This window comes from Thamnophis elegans, chromosome 8 (assembly GCF_009769535.1).
Source record: "Thamnophis elegans isolate rThaEle1 chromosome 8, rThaEle1.pri, whole genome shotgun sequence".
NCBI lineage: Eukaryota > Metazoa > Chordata > Lepidosauria > Squamata > Colubridae > Thamnophis > Thamnophis elegans.
The window spans coordinates 75,127,320-75,149,261 of record NC_045548.1 but is presented as its reverse complement, the minus strand read 5'-3'; the positions used below and the strand labels follow the sequence as shown (position 1 = coordinate 75,149,261).

Genomic DNA, 21,942 nt, shown 5'->3' with positions numbered 1-21,942 from the left:
TGAGGATGACTACTGCGTTTGTGGTGCTATCAGAACATTGCGTGTGTTGAAGTTGTTTTAACGCAAACCAAAGATGCCTTTTAAAAAACAAGTTTACATCATATTCTTATGCATGCCAGCACTGTGTGTGAGGTAATTTAAGGTGGTTCTGACAAGTGTTGTCGGCCTCTTCATATCTGGTCACGTGGGCAGCAAGCCACTCCCACAAAGGAGGCCACACCCACAGAGTAGGTTCAAACAATTTTTGAAACCCACCACTGATCTACAGTATGATTTCCAAGAGGGCCTAAATGCTTACAGACACTGCAAGTTAGTAGAACAGAATGAGAAATCAGAGCCTTTTCTATTTTGTTGTTATTCCCTTGTTTGTGTTTCCTTTTCCCTTTCCTGCATAAACTGCAAGGAGCAATATAGTTAAGTCCTGAGAATAATTTGCCAAGCTTAAGATAGGACCCTTATTATTTAAGAACTTTTTGATTATTTTGCTATGTTCTATGAATGCCACCTTCAGCTTTAAATGCACACCAGGAAAATATTATGGGTTTGGTTCCAGATCAGTGGTGGGTTCCGGATCCCATTCCAACCGGTAGGCAGCGCGCGCGCATGTGTCTTACCACCTTCGCGATGTTCTAGGTGCTCAGTGGAGGATCGCACAAGCGCTGTATGCGCCATGCACAAAAGTGCGGAAGACTTAAAAGACCGGTAAGGAGCACAGGCGGGCGGGCACGGTCTCCAGAGCACCGTACCAGAATGGTATCCAGTGCTCTGGGCAGGCTCCGGTGAGCCCGTACCATGGCGTAGAGCCTGCAATCCACCACTGTTCCAGATCAATGAAATAAAGTATGTATCACAATAAAATCAAGTGAGACAAATTTTTTGGGGAGAGGGGGGTTCTCAGTGCAAGTAACCAAGCTTCAAGCTGGAATAAAAAAAACTGTCCACCTTCTATCCAGCTTGTGATGCTGGAAAAAAATCATATATTTGGCAAGTAGTTTTATTTAACCCATTCCACAAACAACTATACAAACTCTGAGTAAAGTCAAAAATGCAAAAACTCAAAACTGTCTCAAAGTTCAATGTATCTTAATATCTCCAGGTTGCAAAATAAATCTCAATCTTAAAATGAAAATTCCCCCCAAGTAACAAATCAGTTCCCACTTTATGTAATCTTCCTCTATTCACTACGCCCCCTGTTGGTGACTACCTGCATCTTCCAGCACTCTTGGGAGCCACCTATTGGGAAGAGAGTGAAGTTCCATGTTGGAAGACGTCAACTGACTTCAGCATGGTGCCTGCTCCAATTATGAGAGGATTTTATGAGGTCCAAAGTCTTCAGCTCCTCAGATACATTATTCAGAACTGAAGAACTAACACTGGTAGATTGAACAGATTCTATCCCTATTAGGCAGCCTTGCTTACAATGTCCCATATTTGTCATACATTGGAGAAGCAGGTAATAGGAAGCAGATCTTCTGCAGAAAGAAATACCCATATTTTTCCGAGAATAAAACGCATCTTTCCCCCCCCCCCCCCAAAAAAAAAGAGGCTGAAAATTTGGGTGCATCTTATACACCGAATACAGCAATTTTGCCTCCCAAAGTCCTGCCCCTTCACCAAAATGACCGTGCATACCCTTATGGAGGCTTTCAGGGAGCTTCTGGGGGTTGGGGAAGGCAGAAATGAGCAAAGAATGGGCCATTTTTTGCCCCCACCCAGCCCCCAATAGCATTCTATAAGCCTCCATAAGGCTATGCATGCAAAAAATTTTTTGTGAAAAACGGGTTGTATTTTGCTCATTTTGGTCCCCCCACACCCCAGGAGCACTCTGCAATCCCCCCACCCCAAGGCTATTCATGCCTTTAAAAAAACAAAATGGGCCCATTTTCACAAAAAAATGGGCCGTTTTTGGAAGGTTTGCAGAGTGCAAAAACTTTTTTTTCCTTTTGGAAAGCTCTTTAACTGGTTGATGAGAAATACATTGATCAAGGGCTGGGCCAGCCGAAACAAAGTGTTAGGTGCTGCAGATTGTCAGCGATTTCCTTCTCCAGCCCAAGGATAAATACATCTGGAAACATCTACCTGCCTACCTACTCTCTCTCCAGCTACCTACCTAATGTAATTCTCTCTCTCCCCCTCTATCTACCTATGTACCTACCTACTCTCTCCCTACCTATCTACTGTATTTCTCTCTCGCTCTCTTTCTATTTCTCTCTCTATCTCTCTACCTACTGATGCAGGAGGGGGTGCACAGGTAAACCCACCAGTGGCTGGCCAGGTTAGGTGGTCTTAATAGAATGGGACCTTATAAATTCATATTAGCTTGGCTTTTCATTCTAGTGCCCTGGAGTTCCAAAGTTGACTTTTAGCTGGAGTGAACTTTCTCTCCAACTTCCTCATAAGTATTAAAAATAGAGCTGAACAGTGTGGCAAGACCCTGTAAAGGAGGGGCACAGGAAGCCAGGCATGGGTGTCAGATAGAACAGAGGTAAAAACTGCTGACAGCTTAAGAACATTATAGGAACTTCTCCTTTTCGAAATGTCATGCTTGTCTCGTGTATGGAAACGCCTTGAGAATGCACAGTGTGGAACACGGCATAAAAGTAGCATCCTGTGCAGAGCCCAGGCAGTTCAGATTTTGGTGTGTGAACTCGATGCATCAAATAAACCTGTTTCTCTCACCTTCGTGGTCTCAAGTCCTGGTCTTTCGTAAGTAGATTACAAACCTCAATCTGCTGCAACACTACTACCTACCTACTCTACCTATTCTCTCTTTCTCTCCCTCCCTACCTACTGTATTTCTCTCTATTTATATATATACCTTTATCTACTTACCTACCAACCTAACTACTCTCTCTTTCTCTCCCTACCTACCTACTGTATTTCTCTCTATATATATTTCTCTCTCTCTCCCTCTCTATCCCTCTATCTACGTACCTCCTTTTTTTAATTTGCCTCCTCGACACCTTGGTGCATCTTATACTCTGAAAAATAAGGTATTTCTGTTCTGGGATGGGTTAAACAGATCTTGTTAAAAGTCTCAGACAATGAGATACGTTCTTTATCTTACACAATCAATGTGAGTATCAAGTGACAAGGCAATCTGGTTCTTGTTTTTGCAAGATAATCACCAACTGTAGAATCAGGAGACTGTCCAAGAGCCTTGGCTGTTAAGCTCAGTTCTGAAGAAGAACTGAAGAATCTTTGGGGAGAAGAAGGAAAGTATTTTCAAAGAAAGAAAAAGAAAGAGAAAGAAAGAAAGAAAGAAAGAAAGAAAGAAAGAAAGAAAGAAAGAAAGAAAGAGAGAGAAAGTCTAGTTGCCCTTTGGAAAAGCACCTTTGAGGCATGGCCAGAGAAGCATCTACCAGGAAAAGATATTAAGCTTCATGGTCCCCATCCTCATATTTCTAAAGACCAAAGATGGGAAATAAACATTAAATAGAAGGTAGCATCAAAGCAAAAGAACAGACAGTACGGTTGAATGACTGTGATCAGCTGGGTCCCTTCCTCAGTGCCCAAACTCCCATTTATCAGCTGAGAAATCCAACTGTCAGGGAAGTTTTGCTCTTTCATCTTCTTATGTCAATCAGCAAATAGTCTACTTAATTCAGAGCATCTTAAAATAAATATAATGTGGAGAACAGCTCCCCTGTTCCCAAAAAGCTTTCCTTATAAGGAGATGCTACATTTCTTTAAAAGTTAACTCTCTCTGATTTGGCTTTTGGGTCCTTTGCCCTTGTAGGCTCAAGCCAACTGTCTTTCTTCTACACTGATGGTTGGTGATTATCTTAGAGAGACAAGGACCACATCCTGTATCACATGGTGCTGGGTTCAGATTAGACAGGAGACAAAGTATGTAAGGACCTTTTAGAGTTTCTTTCTCATTTTAGAAGCAAAAGGTCTCCGTGTTTTCTTCAGCAGGTCGATCCTCACCTGCTATTCTTAACCCTGTCCATTTAATAAAAACATCTCTGAAGATTTCTGCTCAGGCTCCACTTCCAGGTATATATCCAAATCTGCAGGCAATTCTTTGAACTTTCCAACTCAAGATGGGGTGAATAGACTTCCCTTCTGTTGATTAACTTCATCTAAATAGGACCTAAAGACATTTTGCTTGCAGGTCCTGCTACCTTCAGTCCATGCAGATCGCAAGTATGAAACAATAATTTTCTACTCACCAACTTTGAAGCAAAAGCTCTCCATGTTTTCTTCAGGAGGTCGATTCTCACCTGCTATTCTGAACCCTGCTCCTTTAATATTTTGCCTGCAGGTCCTGCTATTTTCAATCAATGCAGACCCCGATTATGAAACAATAATCTTGTACTCACCAACTTTGAAGAGTTTGGGCCATCATTTTCAGGTATGTTAAAATCTGGGAAGGTTTAATTAGAGCCAGAGATATGCAAATAGAGTAATAGCCATTCCTTTAATAGCTATACCTTTCTATGCCTTTTATTACATAGCAAAATGTTTCTTTTCATATCTATAAGCTAACTGTCACATTAGTCTCAATTGCAGTTTCCTGGTATTGACTCATTTTCCAACCTACTTTTATCCGTCACACAGAACAATACAAGCATAAATTGTCCAGAATCCAAAATCAAGGGAATAAGATGTTTTCTTAGCTTACCCATAATTGTTTTTCATCACTTTTGGCTCTTCAGTTCTAAATCCATCCTATCTTTTTGTGTATCGACTGGTAAAGTTCTAGTTAGTCACCAAAATATTTCACCCAAACTTACAGGAAATCTGTGCTTAACTCACGAGGGAGAGAACCAACCTAGAACTAAGGAGAAATTTCCTGAAAATGAGAACAATTAACCAGTAGAACAGCCTCCAAAAGTTGTGGTCCTTCTAACTCTATTATTGTTATTCTGTTACTTAAAAAAAGGGAAAATGCATATATACTTAAGTATCAGTAGCTCTAATGAAATTCATAATAGACAGCCTAAGAATATGGGGATCATTTGAATGCCCATCATAACTTTTTAGGAGTGACAATTTAATTATAATGGCAAAACTTAAAACACCTGCCCATTTCTCTGTTAGCAGCATATTTCCCCCCTCATATCATCTCCTAATTGCTAGTTTCAAATCATATTTTCTTATGATTATCTCTTATTATCTTAAGAGCCACAGTAGCTCAGTAGTTAGAGTGCAGTACTGCAGGCTACTTCTGCTTATCTCTGTAATACTCCAGGCAGCATACTACCACAAGAAGAACAAGCATTGGGAAAAATGCTTCCTTAACTTAAATACTAATTTTTGCTTTGTCGCTCACTTGGAAATTTTGAATGTCACAGTGCAACAGTGACAGAGTGGCCGAGAGGACATTGCTGAATTTCAGTGCATTAAAATCATCCAACACAATCCAATACCAATTAAATTTTCAGATATGTATGGAGAAGCATGGATGGAGCAACACACCCCTTAAATATGGCAATAAACTGTTCAAGGAGCCGGCTCATTACTGTAGCCACAACACTCACGGGAAATGTAGAATAACAGTATAACAGAGTTGGAAGGCCTTTGGAAGTCTTCTAGTCCAACTCCCTGATCAAGCAGGTGATCCTATACAATTACAGACAAATGGTTGTCCAATATCTTCTTAAAATCCTGCGGAGTTAGAGCACTCACAGCTTCTGAAGGAAGCCTCGTAATTGTTCTAAATATCAGGGATTTTCTGCTTCGTTCTAGGTTATTTCTCTACTTGATAAATGTTGCTCTTGTTCTCCCTTCAGTGATTTGAACAATAGGTTGACCTCATCTAATTTGTGGCAAACTGTTAGATGCTGAAAGCTATGGTAATACTAGTATTATTTAAGACAGGGGACCCCCAACATGTGGTCCATGACCTGTTAATGGTCCGGAGCCTTTTAAGAAACTGACTCAACTGGTGACGAGCACGTGCGTGCAAGCACAAAGCTGCATTTGTGAAAGCAGTATGTCTATGCGCCAAATCATCCCCTCCCCCCCCCCACACTGCCTTCACCCCCTTTGCTGGTCCCCTGTGCACTGATTTAGGAGAAAGGAATGATTGAATCCACTGTTTTTTCTTTTCTTCCAATAGGAGCTGCCATTCAAACATATTTCCAGAGGATTACAAATGCTTAATGATGAATTCTAGCCTGGGAGACCTAGATGCTACTCAGAACTATCATGAATATAACAATATCAGTGACTCATATGAGTATGAAGAAGAGAAAGGCCTCACTGTTTTAGGACAGAATGTTTGGCTAGGCCTTATTTTAATTACCTGTTGTATTGGATTGGTGGGCAATGGCTACATCATCTGGCTACTTGGCTTCCAGATTAAGAGAAACTGTTTCACCACATTCATCCTTAACTTGGCCATTGCAGACTTCGGGTTTGTCACATGTGCATTTATACATCATATCCATCCCTTTACCAATTTTCTACAATACAACATTTCCTACTACGTCTTTAACTATTTCACCCGAGTGATGCTCATCAATGCAAATTTTCTTCTGGCGGCCATCAGCATTGACCGGTGTGTGGCTATCCTCTTCCCAATCTGGCATCGCTGCTCCCGGCCAAATCATTTGTCTTCTGTTGTCTGTGCTATCCTCTGGATTTCCTGTTTCCTCCTGAGTGGAATTATCAGTGTTATGGAAATCTTTCTAAAACACCCAATGATCCTTCTCCATTTCCTTCTGATTGCTATAATTTGCCTTCCATTGATCACATTCTCTACTGTGGTCCTTTTCATCAAAGTGTGCCTTAAACCAAAACAGAAAAATAAGGGTCGGCTTTTACTGATGATTTTAATTACTCTTCTCTGTTTCCTCATCCTGGCTTTTCCATTATGTATCTTTGGAATGATTATTAGCTTTTCAAATACCAACTTTGACAATCGACTATACCATTGGCTTCACTGTACTGCACTGTTTTCCTGCCTAAACAGCAGTATTAACCCAGTGATCTACTTTCTAGTTGGCAGGAAAAAAGGAGTGCAGTCCAAGGAGAGCATGAAGGTCATTTTGCAAAAGGTCTTCAAAGAAGGAGAAGCTACTGGAGAGAGATAGAAGAGCTCAAACTCACTTAAAAGACCTCTGTTCTTCCTTCTGAGTAGCAATGAAAAACTTGCACTTGAGGCTGTCATCTTATAGGTGGGACTGAATCTCTTTCAACATATTGGCTCTTTCATCTGAATAGACCTATAGAGAATTGTAAGAGATGTCTACATCACACAACCAATGCTGTGTAGGACATGAACTGCGTGGCATTTATAAAATACTCAGCATATTTTGCTTTCTAGCAATAAGATTGTTAGTAATGCAGGGGAAGCACCAACCTCACCCCTTGCTTCCAGATGTTACCTAAAGACAGTTAATGCATGAGATGAAGCAATAATAAGAAAAAATATATATGATAGAACCAGTCAGAAACCAGTTCAAATTGAGTAATGAATGTTAAGACTTTAAACTGTTGCTAAAAGGGGGAAAGAACAAGAGAGAAAGTTTTGAAGCACATTCCGGAAGGGAAAAAGAGGCCACAGGCAAAATCTCAAATTCCCAGGTCAGTAAGAAAGGATGGAAAGGTGTTTAGTTAAGCAGGGAAGCAGCTACAGGTGGGTACAAAAAGATCATAGCAATTCTACAAATCTGTAGAGAAAATCTTCTCTTTTGGGGTCCTTGGGGGTCTTTGAGCTTTATTGTTTGCAGACATTTAGTTCCCTGACTAGGTAACATCATCAGTGCTAAAAGGGAATGAGGTTTGGTCTTTGCTTATATACAATGGCTTGCAAAGTTGGGGAGAGTGTTGTTTTTCCCCTTGGTTGATTAGACTGCTATTTACCATTTGATTGTTTTTCTGAGTTTGTAGTTCCTGGAGTAGGGTGTTTTCAAAAGATTCACTACAGAGCATGCCAAAAAGGAATATTTAAAATATGTTTTCAAAGAGGGCCTAAATGCTTACAGATGCTGCAAGTCGGTAGACACACAAAAAAGAACGAAGTGAGAAAGCAGAGCCTTTTCTATTTTGTTGTTATTCCCTTGTTTTTGTTTCCTTTTTCCTTTTCTGCATAAACTGCAAGCAGCAATATTGTTAAGACCTCAGAATAAAGTATTAAGCTTAAGCTAGAATTGTTATTATTTTATAACCTTTTTATTATTTTTCGGTAGTCTATTAATGCCATGTTTAGCTTTAGATGTCAAATTTAAATAACCTTAAAATGGTATATGTGCTAGTCGTTCCCGACTCTAGGGGGCGGTGCTCGTCTCTGTTTCAAAGCCAAAGAACCAGCGCTGTCCGAAGACGTCTTCATGGTCATGTGGCTGGCATGACTCAACAGCAAAGGTGCATGGAACACTGTTACCTTCCCACCAAAGTGGTCCCTATTTTTCTACGTGCATTTTTACATGTTTTCGAACTGCTAAATTGGCAGAAGCAGGAACAAGTAATGGGAGCTCACTCCATTACGCTGTGCTAGGAATTCAAACCACTGAACTGCCGACCTTTCTAATCCACAAGCTCAGCGTCTTAGCCACTGAGTTTCCGCGTCCCTTATACTTATCACAAAAAAAAACCTTATGCTCATTAGCAAAAACTTTAGTTCACAATCAGAACTGATGTAAACCTTTTTCTTTGTCTTTTAATGTCTAAGTTATCTAAACAACAGAATGTTAATAATCTTCAGTTCTACTGTATAAAAAGCACTGTAACCAAGTAATATACAGGCACACCAAGGAGATATGGGTTTGATTCCACAATAAAGTAAGTATCACAATAAAGTCAAGTCACACAATTATTATTATTATTTTGTTTCTCAGTCCATGTAACAAAGTTTTAGGAATGAGCTTTAAGATGGAATCACAAAAGAGTCCACCCTCTGGTTCACTAGCACAACATCCCGATTGTGATGCTGGAAAAACTTTGATATGTTTGGCAGATAGTTTTATTTACCCCATTTCACAAACAACTAGACACCTATTAGTAAAGTTGAAAATGCAAAAACTCAACATGTCTCAAAGCTCAATGTATCTTAATATCTCTACTTTGCAAAATGAATCTCAATCTCAAAACGAAAATTCCCCAAGCAAAAATCCAGATCCCGCTTTATGTAATCTTCCTCTATTCACTATGCCCCCTATTGGTGACTACCTGCATCTTTCACCACTCTTGGGAGCCACCTACTGGAAAAAGAGTGAAGTTCCATGTTGGAAGAACTCAACTGAGTTTCAACACTGTGCCTACCTCAATTATGAGAGGATTTTATGAGATCCAAAGTCTTCGAGTCCTGGGATACATTATTTAAATTCAGAATTGAAGAACTAACACAGGTAGGTTAAACAGATTCTATCCATATTAGGCAGCTTTGCTTACAATGTCTAACATTTGTCATACATTGGAGTAGCAGGGAATAGAAAGAAGATAAAGGAAGATTAGAAATCCTTTTGGATTATATACAAAAGTTAATAAAAAAGAATTAAATTAGATGCAGTTAAGTTTTGATTAGGGGAAAATTTTATGATACAGGATATAGTCAAATAAAGGAGGGATAATGATGACAACCTATATATATATGTATGAGTATAATATAAGGAAACTAGATGAAAATTGCCAACAGCGATTTGCAAAGGAGGATTAGAAAAGTTTTTTAAAAAATATTATGGACTTTTAGCTAGAATAGGACATAAGGATTCAGTGTTATTGGAGGATTTTAGAAATATTAAATGAAATGCCAGTATGTGGTTATGTATTAAATATTGGTATATTTTATGATGAAGGATGTTTAAATAATTATAGACAAACAAAAATGGAGGTATAAGGGTAACATGTATAAATATTTGAGTTAAAATACTTGAGTTAATATGAATTATGCTTGATGACTGTGGAAGAGATGCATGAAAACCTTTTGTAACCAACTGATACACTTTCTACAGTATGTAAAGAAGGAAGATTTTATGTGTTGTGTTTGTTTTGAAAATAAAAATAAATTCTATTTTTTAAAAAAGGCAAATAAAACACCCCCCAAGGGGTAAAACAAATTACAGTTTAATTTGTGTGCATTGTTCAATGGTCTGTTAAATTGGCCATGCCCACCCAGTCACATGATCTAGCCACGCCCACCCAGCCAGTCCAGCCCCCCAACAGTCTGAGGGACCGTGAATTGGCCCCTTGTTTAAAAAGCTTGAGGACTCCTGATCTAGACCCTAAGAGACCATGAGTAAGGATTGTTGGTACAGGAAATGGCATAACTGGCACACAACCGACAGTTGTGTAAAGGCCAGAGGTGGGTTCCTACCAGTTTGCACCTATTCGGTAGAACCAAATCTACCGAACCGGTTAGAAGAGGTTCCACCAGTGGATCCAGAAAGCAAGCCACACCTACAGAAGAGGTTCCAAAAACTTTTGAAACCCACCACTGGCAAGGATCTTGTAACTTGACAGCTTTAAGAGTTGCATGCTTCAATGCCAGAGTTTCTGAATAGCTACTTGGACCGACCTAAGTACTAATTCATAATTTCATATCCGGTCACATGGGTGGCAAGCCACTCCCATCTGGTCACATGGGTGGCAAGCCACTCCCACAAAGGAGGCCACACCCACAGAGTAGGTTCCAACAATTTTTGAAACCCACCACTGGTAAAGGCCCTCATGGCCATGACTGCCATCTGCTCTTCAAGCATGAGTCATGCGTCCAGGAGAACCACCAGATTATGCAGTGGATCTGTTTGGGGCAGTGCCACCCATCCAAGATGAAAGGTGGTGATTCTCCATGGACCAAAGAAATCCAAACTCAGAACTACTCGGTCGTGCCAGTGTTCAATTTCAACCCATTTCTCCTTGATGATGGAATCAATGAGTTAAATAAAGAAGTCACACACTTCACGACCACAATGGAGTGTTATTTTGAAATACGCCAACCATTTCCCTTCTCTGTTAGACAAAGCTGTTGCAACATCTATTTCCTGCAAGTGTTCGAAGGAAAACAAAACCTCTAGAACGTACAAGAAGAGATCTGTCTTTTCTTTCTGTTTTGTTTTCCATTTTGATTTGAAAGAGCAAGATGTGGACAACTAACAGGGAAATCTGCAATCCCAAACCCAAACCCCAGATTAAGAAAACATAGTTTCTCTGTTCACAAGACTTTTAGCATTGCTCCAATAAATCAAGCTCTGTCTTAATGGGATGATCTACTTCACTCAAATATTTTAAGGGAGATTTTGCTTCTTGCAAAAGGCTGAATCAGAAACTATGTGGCTTTAATGATAAATTACAATTTTCGAATGACCATAACTGAGCCTAAAATTTCCATTGCAAGATAGTTGTCAATTGAGTATAGCCCCATCTTCTGCCTTTTCTTGACATGGTTGTTATGTGAATCACACAGTTGTTAAGTGAATCTGGCTTCTCCATTGACTTTATTTGTCAGAAGGTGACAAAAGGGGACCAGCACACTGGAACCATCATAAATTCATGCCAATTGACAAGCATCCAAATTTTGATCGCATGACTATGGGGATGCTGTAAGAGTTGTAAGTGTGAAAAATGGATTTTTCCGGTGCCATTGCAACTTTAAACAGTCACCAAACAAACGGTTATAAGTTGAGGACTACCTGTAAAGGTGCTGCTGTTACCTTAATGGAAAGTTCTGGCAAAATGAGATGAATCCAAAAATTAGGTTCACGGCAAAAAGAACAAAATAAAAATGAGCTACCCCAAGAAACAAAACATTTCTAATGCAAGATGGCTGCTTATTACTCTTATTGTTATTACCCCATTTAGCAATAGCAATAGCAGTTAGACTTATATACCGCTTCATAGGGCTTTCAGCCCTCTCTAAGCGGTTTACAGAGTCAGCATATTGCCCCCAACAACAATCCCGGTCCTCATTTTACCCACCTCGGAAGGATGGAAGGCTGAGTCAACCCTGAGCCGGTGAGATTTGAACAGCTGAACTGCAGAACTGCAGTCAGCTGAAGTGGCCTGCAGTACTGCATTTAACCACTGCGCCACCTCCCTGAAAACAAGATCTCCCCAGATAATAAGACCAATCGGGCTTTTGAGCACATGCACTAAAATAAGCTCTCCCCCCAAATATTGCAACACAGCAGTAGCCATGAGGTGACCATGCTCGCTGGCTCCTGTGCCTCAAAAAATAATAAGACCTCTCCAGAAATAAGGCCGTGCTTATTTCGGGGGGGGGGGGGGAGGGAGGTCAAAAGAAAATAAGACCCTGTCTTATTTTTGGCGAAACACGGTATTGAAATTTTTATTGTAGAACACTGGCTGAACACCTCAAAAAGGTGTTTTTCCCCAATGACAATTGAGAAATGCCAATTTGGTAATAAATAATTTAAAAAAAAAACACTTGATAGTGCTTGGGGATTTTTTTCCTCTTTGGGAATCTTTGAAGTCATGGCCAACTCTTCTGTGGCCATGATTAATGGAATGAGCCATTTGGTAAAGTTTTCTTTTTTTTTTAAATTTTATTTTATTTTATCAATTTCATATATACATTCACAATTATATGATCTCATAACTGTTATTAATAATATGTATTTATAACAATTTTTCCCTACTGTTGACAATATACTTGAAGATTGCTTTTTTGACATCCCATAGATCCATCTTATCTTACAACGGTCCTACTTCTTCCCTCCCTCCCTCTTTCCTTCCCTCGTTTCTTCTCTCCTACTCCCCTTCCCTCCCTCCTTCCCCTTCCCTCCTTCTCTCCTTCCCTCCTTCCTTCCCTCCTTCCTTCCTTCCCTCCTTTCTTTTCTCCTTCTCTCCTTCCTTTCCCCCTTCCTTTCCTCCTTCCTTCCCCCCTTCCTTCTCTCCTACATTCCCTCCTTCCTTTCCTCCTTTCTTCTCTCCTTCTCTCCTTCCTTCCCTCCTTCCTCATTTGGTGAAGTTTTCTGTGAGTTGGGTGGGGAGGGTCAATTGGGGTCCCATGAAGCCACTTTCTGGGCGCTGTGAACAAGAGGTTCACCTGGCCTGGGGCATCATATGGAGGATAGTTGCAGTGGTGCACACTGCCCAGTCTCCATTTGGGGAACCCATCTGGAGAAGGTGAGGAACCTGCATAAATGATTCTTGGGCTGTTGATGCTCTTGGCTGCCCTTTATTGCTCCCTGCTTGCTTGAAGCTGGAGTAGACATCTGTGCCCTGTACTACATGGAACATACGCACCTGTCCTTTGAAGACAGTTGCACAGCTACGGCATTTATACCTCTTGTTCATGGGTTGACTCAGCCTTCCATCCTTCCGAGGTGGGTAAAATGAGGACCCGGATTGTTGTTGGGGGCAAATATGCTGACTCTGTAAACCGCTTAGAGAGGGCTGAAAGCCCTATGAAGCGGTATATAAGTCTAACTGCTATGTTAATTGGGATGCTCCTAGTGTTCTGAGAAATCAGAGCAACCCATTTTCAGACCTGGAAGCCATCTTTTACATTTGGGCCTTCAGGCCTGCCACATTTTCTACTGTGGGAAAATGGGAGGGGGGGTATATGGAGTATGGGAGATATATAGTCAAAATAACATTCTTTTATCAGAGAGTCAAGGACATCCTGCCCTGCAGCTGCGATGGTGTGATTGGAAGCAGTGATGGGTTGTTGATTTTTTTTAATTCCCAGTTCAGGTGTACTCCTGAGCTTCTGTGCATGTGCAGAAGCCTCCAGGTGGGTGAGTGGAGCCTCCCGCCACTGCTACTACCAGTTTACACGATCCGGGCTGAACCAGGAGCAACCCACCTCTGATTGGGAGTCATCTCCAGTTTTGTACGGTGTCTGATTGGAGAGTGGGAAAGAGAGAGAGACAGAGAGAGCCGCGAATGTCTTGGTCTCCTTAGCAATAGCAATAGCAATAGCAGTTAGACTTATATACTGCTTCATAGGGCTTTCAGCCCTCTCTAAGCGGTTTACAGAGTCAGCATATCGCCCCCAACAATCTGGGTCCTCATTTTACCCACCTCGGAAGGATGGAAGGCTGAGTCAACGCTGAGCCGGTGAGATTTGAACCGCCGAACTGCAGCTAACAGTCAGCTGAAGTAGCCTGCAGTGCTGCACTCTAACCACTGCGCCACCTCGGCTCCTTGAACAGCTTCATCCCTCTAGGGTTGACTATGCATCCTAACAAAATTCACAGTTTTGAGGGCGGTTCAGAAAGTAGATAAAGAAATGATTACACATTCAATGAAGGGCCCGTGAATTTTCTTGCAAATTTTCCCACAGAGACTCTTTAAGAATCCCAAGCTGTTTAGAAGTCAGCAGAACGATTTGGTTCAACTTGGCCAACTGAAAAACTTTTCCAAATATGATGAATTTGACATCCAGACCAGGCTGCTTTTCAGCTAGGTGGTTTTTTTTTCTTTTTTTAGATTGTTCCTTCTTCCAAGTTAAGATCACATGTTTAAGCCCTTCTTTCGCAAATGCTGTGTGTGAACATATGTAAGATTCAGAGAAGACTATGAAGCAAGTTCTCTGGTATTCTTTCTACGTAAGCTGGGAACTTGGGGCCCTTTAAATTCTCTACCCAAATTGCCATTGCTTCAATTGCCACCCACGGAGATCTCATCTGATGCTTGGATTCTGAAAGAGATCTGCTTGTTCCCTCTGGAGATCCCTCATATGATCATCAGGTACGTAGGTGGGCTGTCCAGGTAGAGCTTCTGTTGTGGCAATTGTTACAGGCAAAGTAGATTTTCGGTTTTTTAGTTTAGGACAGGATTTGGGGACCCTTAAGATGGTATCAGTTAATACCACAGAAGGACCACATGAAAATCCTATTACCAGTTCATTATTCTGCTTTTCATTTAGTTTATTTAGATACATTTATATCCTGCTTTTATTATTATTTTTATAAATAACTCAAGGTGTTGTGGTCCGCCAGTGGCCTGTAGACCTGGGGAGCAGCATGGGCCAGTCCTGGAGTCTGGGGAATGTTTGGACAAAGGCTCTGCATCAGAGGCAGAGAGGGGGTCAGGGCCATCTGGGAGTTATGTGCTGCTTCTGGAGCCTCCAGATTTGGAGATCAGCAAGGAAGAGGAACAGGGGGAGCCTGTTCCCAATATGTTCATGTGCAGAGCTGCCAGAAGGCAAGAATAGTTAAGGTAGAAGGGACAACTTGGGAATAAGGCTTGGAAGTGATTGGCCCCTCCCATAGGACATAAATGAGGAGCAAAGGCACATGGGCCTTTGCAAGAAGCAACTTGGTTCATGCTGGTCGGTTTACATTCTGAAGTTCCATTTGGATTCTTTGCTCCATGTGGCCTTGACAAGCTAATTGCCAATTAAGTCTTTGGCAGCATTTCAAAGAAGAAAAAGGTGGGTGCTTATCAGCCTTATCCCAAAAGACTTTGGCAGCCTACTGTAGGACTCTTGCAAACTATTTGGAACTCATTTTGGGCTGTGAATGAACATAATTCACAGCCTTTGAAATAAAAAGAGAAATAAAAAATAAAATGTGAGGTTAGTTTAATTGAGAGTGACTGATCTCAAAAAGAAAACACTTGACTGATAAGAAATGCCTGCTAGATCTGTTTACTTTGACAATCTCTAAAATTCCATGATGCTTTTTTGCAAGCACGGGCATAAAAATGCTGGAAAATTTTGTCCCTGGTCCTTTGATTTCAGATTTCCCAAATGACCTACTCTGGAAAGAATAAAATGGATTTAATCTCTACCTTTGATGTGATTTATTTAGGTATAGCCTGCTAAACAAAAGTTAATGGCATTAATCTCAGTTTTCTGGCTCCACAGAATGTGCTGATCTGATAAGCATGGCTTGTTTACAAACCACAGTCACACTTTGGCTTAGCATAATATGTAGACTCAGAAAAAAATGATCTCCAAGCTACAATGAATTTGTTCAGATTATTGTCTCTAAGCAGAGCAAACAATTTCACCATCATCTTTCTTTCAAATTCCATTATTTCCACTGTGGGATATAGACTCCTTCTTCCATTTATGCACATATAAACAGGTAGTGTCCAGGTAGGACACATCTAGTAAAAAGGTTCTTAAATGTTACTTTTTATTTTATCATACCATAAATCACTGTGTGAAACCAAATCTCAGTTCCTGATCTTAAAACTCGCCTTTTGATATGATGACACTTTAAGTTGCGAAAATCAGAGACGCATATGACACAAGTTGTAGTTTCTTCTTTCTGAGAAAGTTTGCAGCTTGGTCCAGCTCAATTCTTCTTTCTCTGAAGCAGGAACTAACTGCATCGAGTGGAGGCCAAGGGGAGTTATTGAAAAAGAGCTCATATCCTTAGATTCTGAAAGAGACCAGCCAGATTCAATTCTTTGAGGTACTCCATGAGATGCTTCTTTGAGGTAATCTCCGTGCTTCAGGAACATCCATCAGTAAATAGTCTACTTAAGTCAGAGCATCCTAAAAGAAATATAATGTGGAGAACAATTTCCACTGTTCACAAAATGATTTCTTTATAAAGAGATGCCACATTTCTTCAAAATTTAACTCTGTCTGCCTTGGATTTTGGTTCCCTTGCCCTAGCAGGCTCAAGCAAGATCTCTCTCTCTCTTCTGAGTGTTGGTGATTATCTTAGAGAGGCAAGGACCATATCTTGTATCACATGGTGTTGGATTCTGATTAGACAGGACAGTATGTATGGAATTCTGGGGTTTCCTCTTCATGCCAGAAGCAAAAGCTTCTTCAGGTTTTCTGCAGGAGATCGATTTTCACCTGCAGTGCTGGCACTCAACCCTGTGCTTTATCTAAAAACACCTCTGAAGATTTCTGCTCAGGCTCCACTTCCAGATATATCCAAATCTGCAGGCAATTCTTTGAACCTTATAACTCAAGATCGGGTGGATGGACTTCCCTTCTGTTCATGAACTTCATCTATATGGGATTTAAAGATATTTTGCCTGCAGGTCCTGCTATCCTCAGTCAACGCAGATCCCAAGTATGAAACAATAACCTTCCACTCACCAACTTTGAAAAGTGCGAACCATCATATTCAGGTATGTTATAATTTTGGGAGGTTTAATTAGAGCCAGTGATAGTCAAATATAGTAATAGCCATTCCTTTAATAGCTGTACATTTCCATATCTAATATTGCACAGCAAAAGGTTTCTTGTCCTATTTATATGTTGACTGTCATATTAGCTCCAGTTGAGTTTTCCCAATTTTGACTCCTTTTCCAAACTACATTTATTATTATTATTATTATTTATAAAATTATTATTTATAAAATTCATATGCCGCCCAATCCCGAAGGACTCCAGGCGGCTTTAAAAAAAAAAAAGACACATAACGAACACATAACAAGAAAAAAAAACGGTTTAAAATCACAACACTACATACATTCATTCTAATCGGGGCTGGACCACAACAGTGAGGTCAACAGCCCCAGGCCTGCTGGAACAGCCAGGTTTTTACAGCTTTCCTGAAGGCCATGAGAGTGGGTATGGTCCGGATCTCTAGGGGTAGCTGATTCCAAAGAGTTGGAGCAGCCACAGAGAAGGCTCTCCTCCGGGGGCCCACCAGCCGACATTGTCTGGCTGACGGCATCTGAAGGAGGCCCAATCTGTGGGATCTTACTGGCCGCTGGGAGGTATGTGGCATTTAGCCATTGTGACAGAAGAATATAAGCATAAACTGTTTGGAATCCAAGCTCAAGGGAATAAGATGTTTCCTTATCTTACCCATAATTGTTTTTCATCACTTTTGGTTCTTCAGTTCTTTATGAAAATCTCCCCCCCCCCTTTGTGTTTGTGAGTGTGTAAAGTTCTAGTTAATCACTGAAAGTTTTCACCCAAATGTACAGGAAATCTTCTATGTTTAACTCATGAAGGAGAGAACCAACCTAGAACTAAGAAGAGATTTACTGGTAATGGGAACAATTAATCAGTGGGACAGCCTACAAAAGTTGTGACTGGTTTTTCTATTTTCTTTTATTGTTATTCTGTTCCTTAAGTAGACTAAAATGGGGTTTGTATGTGTATCTGTAGCTCCCAAAAATGTGTCAGCTGTCCATTTCTCCCTTGGGAGGGAATTTTCCCCTCATATTATCTCCTAACTCCTAGTTTCAAGTCATAGATATATTTTCTTATGACTATCTCTTATCATCTCTGTTATACTCCAGGCAGCATATCACCATAACAAGAACAAGCATTGGGAAAAATGCTTCCTTAACTTAAATACTAATTTTTGCTTTGACGCTCACCTGGAAATTTTGAATGTCATAGTGCAACAGGGGCAAAGTGGCAGAGTGAACATTGATGAATTTCAGTTCAGTAACAACATCCAATACAATCCAATACCAAAACCTTTTTCAGATATGTATTGAGAAGCATGAATAAAGCAACATCCCCCTTAGATGTTGCAATAAACAGTTTAACAGTTTACATTACTCATTACTGCAGCCACATTACTCAAGCTATTCACAGGAAAAGTAGAATAATAGTATAACAGAGTTGGAAGGTCTTTGGAAGTCTTCTAGTCCAACTTCCTGATCAGGCAGGAGATCCAGATGGTTGTCCAATATCTTCTTAAAATCCTGCACAGTTGAGCACCCACAACTTCTGAAGGAAGCCTCGTATTTGCTCTAATTTTGGGGGATTTTCTGCTTCATTCTAGGTTGGTTCTCTCCTTGATAAATTTGCTGTTTTTGTTCTGCCTTCAGGTGATTTGCTTTTGCTTTTGCTTTGCTTTTAAGTTTATTTATAGGCCGCCCTTTTCCCTGAGGGGACTCAGGGCGGCTTACAACTTATATAGGAAGGGGAAACATACAATGACATATAGGACAATACATAATTAAAAGAGTAAAGCAACATTCATTCAACATTCGGGCGGGGATGGATTATAATCTTTAACCCCAGGCCTGACGGGATAGCCAGGTCTTGAGGGCTGTGCGGAAGGTCTGGAGGGTGGTGAGGGTACGAATCTCCACGGGGAGATCATTCCAAAGGGTCGGAGCTGCTACTGAAAAGGCTCTCCTCCGCGTAGTTGCCAGTCGACACTGACTGGCAGATGGAACTCGGAGGAGGCCCAATCTATGCGATCTAATGGGTCGTGAGGAGGTAATTGGCAGGAGGCGGTCTCTCAAGTACCTAGATCCACTACCATGAAGGGCTTTGTAGGTGGTAAGTAGCACCTTGAAGCGCACCCGGAGATCAACAGGTAGCCAGCACAGCTCGCGGAGGATAGGTGTTATGTGGGCGAACCGAGGTGCACCCACAATCACTCGCGCGGCCGCATTCTGGACTACCTGAAGTCGCCGGATGCTCTTCAAGGGCAGCCCCATGTAGAGCACATTGCAGTATTCCAGCCTAGAGGTCACAAGGGCCCGAGTGACTGTTGTGAGAGCCTCCCGGTTCAGGTAGGGTCGCAACTGGCGCACCAGGCAAACCTTGGAGAATTGGAGAATAGGTTGATCCCCTCTTCTTTGTGGCAAACCCTTAGATACTGGAAGCTATGATAATGTTGGTGTTATGTAGGGCAGGGTCTCCAACCTGCAGTATATGTATCTGGTGATGGTCCATAGCCCATTAGGAACTGGGCTGAAGTCATGGATGAGCACGTGAATGCAAGCACGTACATACAAATCTGCATTTGTGAAAGCAGTACGCCTCTGTGCAAAACCACCCCCGCTTTTCCCCCCATTGGCTTCACCCCCTCAGCTGGAAAGACCACTGGTTTAGGACAGGGGTCGGCAAACTTAAATACTCAAAGAGCCATTTGGACCCGTTTCCTACAGAAAAGAAAACACCAGGAATGGCAAAGGTCCTAACCGGAAGCCCCTTGTTCAATTCTGGAGCTGACCGGAAGTTCTGTTCCCTCACCATAGAGTCTCCTCCTAGTGCGACATACTTTTTCCTCTACCTGACATAACCGAAAGCCCTATCAATTGTGGAGACAACTAGAAAACCCTCCCCTTGCCATAGAGTCTTCCCCTGGTGCACTGAAGTTCCTCTCAAAATTGTGGCGCCAACCAGTGTCGGAGACGCAGCAGAGGGAAGAAAGAGCCACATGTGGCTCCGGAGCCGCAGATTGTTGTCTCCTGGTTTATGAGACAGGAGTGACTGAATCCACTCTTCTTTCTTTTCTTCCAGTAGGACCTTCCAGTCAAAAGGATTGTCAGAGATTTACAAAAGCTGAATAATGAATTCCAGCCTGGGAGAGTTGAATGCTACAAAGGACTATTCTGAAAATAACAATACCAATGACTTATATGTGCACGCAGAAGGGAGGACCCCTAATGTTTTAGGACGGAATGTATGGATAAGCATTTCTTTAATTACCTGTTGTATTGGACTGGTGGGCAATGCCTACATCATCTGGCTACTTGGCTTCCAGATTAAGAGGAATTGTTTCACTACATTCATCCTTAACTTGGCTGTTTCAGACTTTGGGTACCTGGCATCTATGTTTATATATAGTATTACTTCATTTACCTGTTTTAAAAAAGGGGACATTTTTGATCACTTCCTTGTCTCTTTCATCCGAGTGATGTACATCAGTGCAAACTTTCTTCTGACAGCCATCAGCATCGACCGGTGTGTTTGTGTCCTCTTCCCAATCTGGCATCACTGTTCCCGGCCAAAAGATTTGTCTTCTGCTATCTGCGTGTTCCTCTGGATGTCTTCTTTCCTCCTGAGTGCAATGATGAGTGTTATGGAAATCTTTCTAAAGTACGAAGTGGACGTTCTCCCTTTTCTTCTGACTGCTATAGTTTGCCTTCCATTGATCACAATCTCTACTGTGATCCTTTTCACCAAAGTGTGTTTTAAACCTAAACAGAAAAAGAAGGGTCGGCTTTTACTGATGATTTTAATTGCTCTTCTCTGTTTCCTCATCCTTGACTTTCCATTATGTGTCTTTGCAATGATTATAGGGTTTTCAAGTACCAATTTTGACAATCAACCGGCATACCGGTTGATGTGTGTCATGCTGTTTTCCTGCCTAAATAGCAGCATTAACCCAGTGATCTATTTTCTACTTGGGAGAAAGAAAGGAGCTCAGTCCAAGGAGAGCATGAAGACCCTTTTGCAAAAGGTCTTCAAAGAAGGTGAAGTTGCTTGAGGGAAATAGAATAGCTCAAACCCACTTGCAAGACCTCTGTGTTTCTTTCGGAGTAGCAATGAATAACTTACACTTGAGGCTGTAAGCTTAGAGGTGGGACCAAATCTCTTTCAACATATTGGCTCTTTCATCTGAATAGACTTACAGAGAATTGTAAGAGATGTCTACATCAGTCAATAACTAATGCTGTGCAGGACATGAACTGCACCACATTTGTAAAATACTCAGCTTATTTTGCTTTCTAGAAATAAGGTTTTTACAAATACAGGGGAAGCACCAACCTTCCAGATGTTACCCAAAGTCAGTTAATTCGTGAGATGAAGCAACAATAAGGAAAAATAAGATACAACTGGTCACAAACCAGTTCAAATTCAATATTGAATGTTAAGACTTTAAACTGTTGCTAAAAAGGGGAAAGAACAAGGGAGTCCATTTTCAGGCATACTCCAGAAGAGAAAAATAGACAACAGGCAAAATCTGAAATTCCCAGTCAGTAAGAAAGGATGGAAAGATGTTTAGTTAAGCAGGGAAGCAGCTACAGGTGGGTACAAAAAGCAATTCTAGAAATTTGCCAGGAAAGACTTCTCTTTTGTCCTCAGAGGTCTCTGAGCTTGATTGCTGGCAGACATTTAGTTACTTGACTAGGTAACATCATCAGTGCTAGAAGGGAATGAGGTTTGGTCTTTATTTAAGTTTAAGTTTAAGAAATTTATATGCCACCCAATCCCGAAGGACTCCGGTCGGCCTACATAAAAGACAATTTAAGAAGTACTAAAAAGTTTAAAAAGTAAAAGACAAAGCAGGTTAAAACACAACACACACTCAACCGTAGTGGGGCTGGACCTCATTCAAGAGGTCAACAGCCCCAGGCCTGCCGGAAAAGCCAGGTCTTAATAGACTTTTTGAAGGCCGCGAGAGTGGG

General features: G+C 41.2%; 2 protein-coding genes across 2 annotated transcripts; both read left to right on the top strand.

The window, feature by feature from the left end:
• The first annotated feature begins 2,674 nt into the window (after nt 1-2,674).
• LOC116512531 (mas-related G-protein coupled receptor member H-like) lies at nt 2,675-8,094 on the top strand. The gene is made up of 3 exons (XM_032223066.1): nt 2,675-2,706; nt 4,268-4,357; nt 6,068-8,094. The coding sequence occupies exon 3, from the start codon at nt 6,111-6,113 to the stop codon at nt 7,041-7,043; it is 933 nt and encodes a 310-aa protein (XP_032078957.1). The 5' UTR covers nt 2,675-2,706; nt 4,268-4,357; nt 6,068-6,110; the 3' UTR covers nt 7,044-8,094.
• Nucleotides 8,095-14,444: 6,350 nt separating this feature from the next.
• On the top strand, nt 14,445-21,689 carry LOC116512676 (mas-related G-protein coupled receptor member H-like). The gene is made up of 3 exons (XM_032223281.1): nt 14,445-14,604; nt 16,867-16,956; nt 20,051-21,689. The coding sequence occupies exon 3, from the start codon at nt 20,100-20,102 to the stop codon at nt 21,018-21,020; it is 921 nt and encodes a 306-aa protein (XP_032079172.1). The 5' UTR covers nt 14,445-14,604; nt 16,867-16,956; nt 20,051-20,099; the 3' UTR covers nt 21,021-21,689.
• The last annotated feature ends 253 nt before the right edge of the window (nt 21,690-21,942 follow it).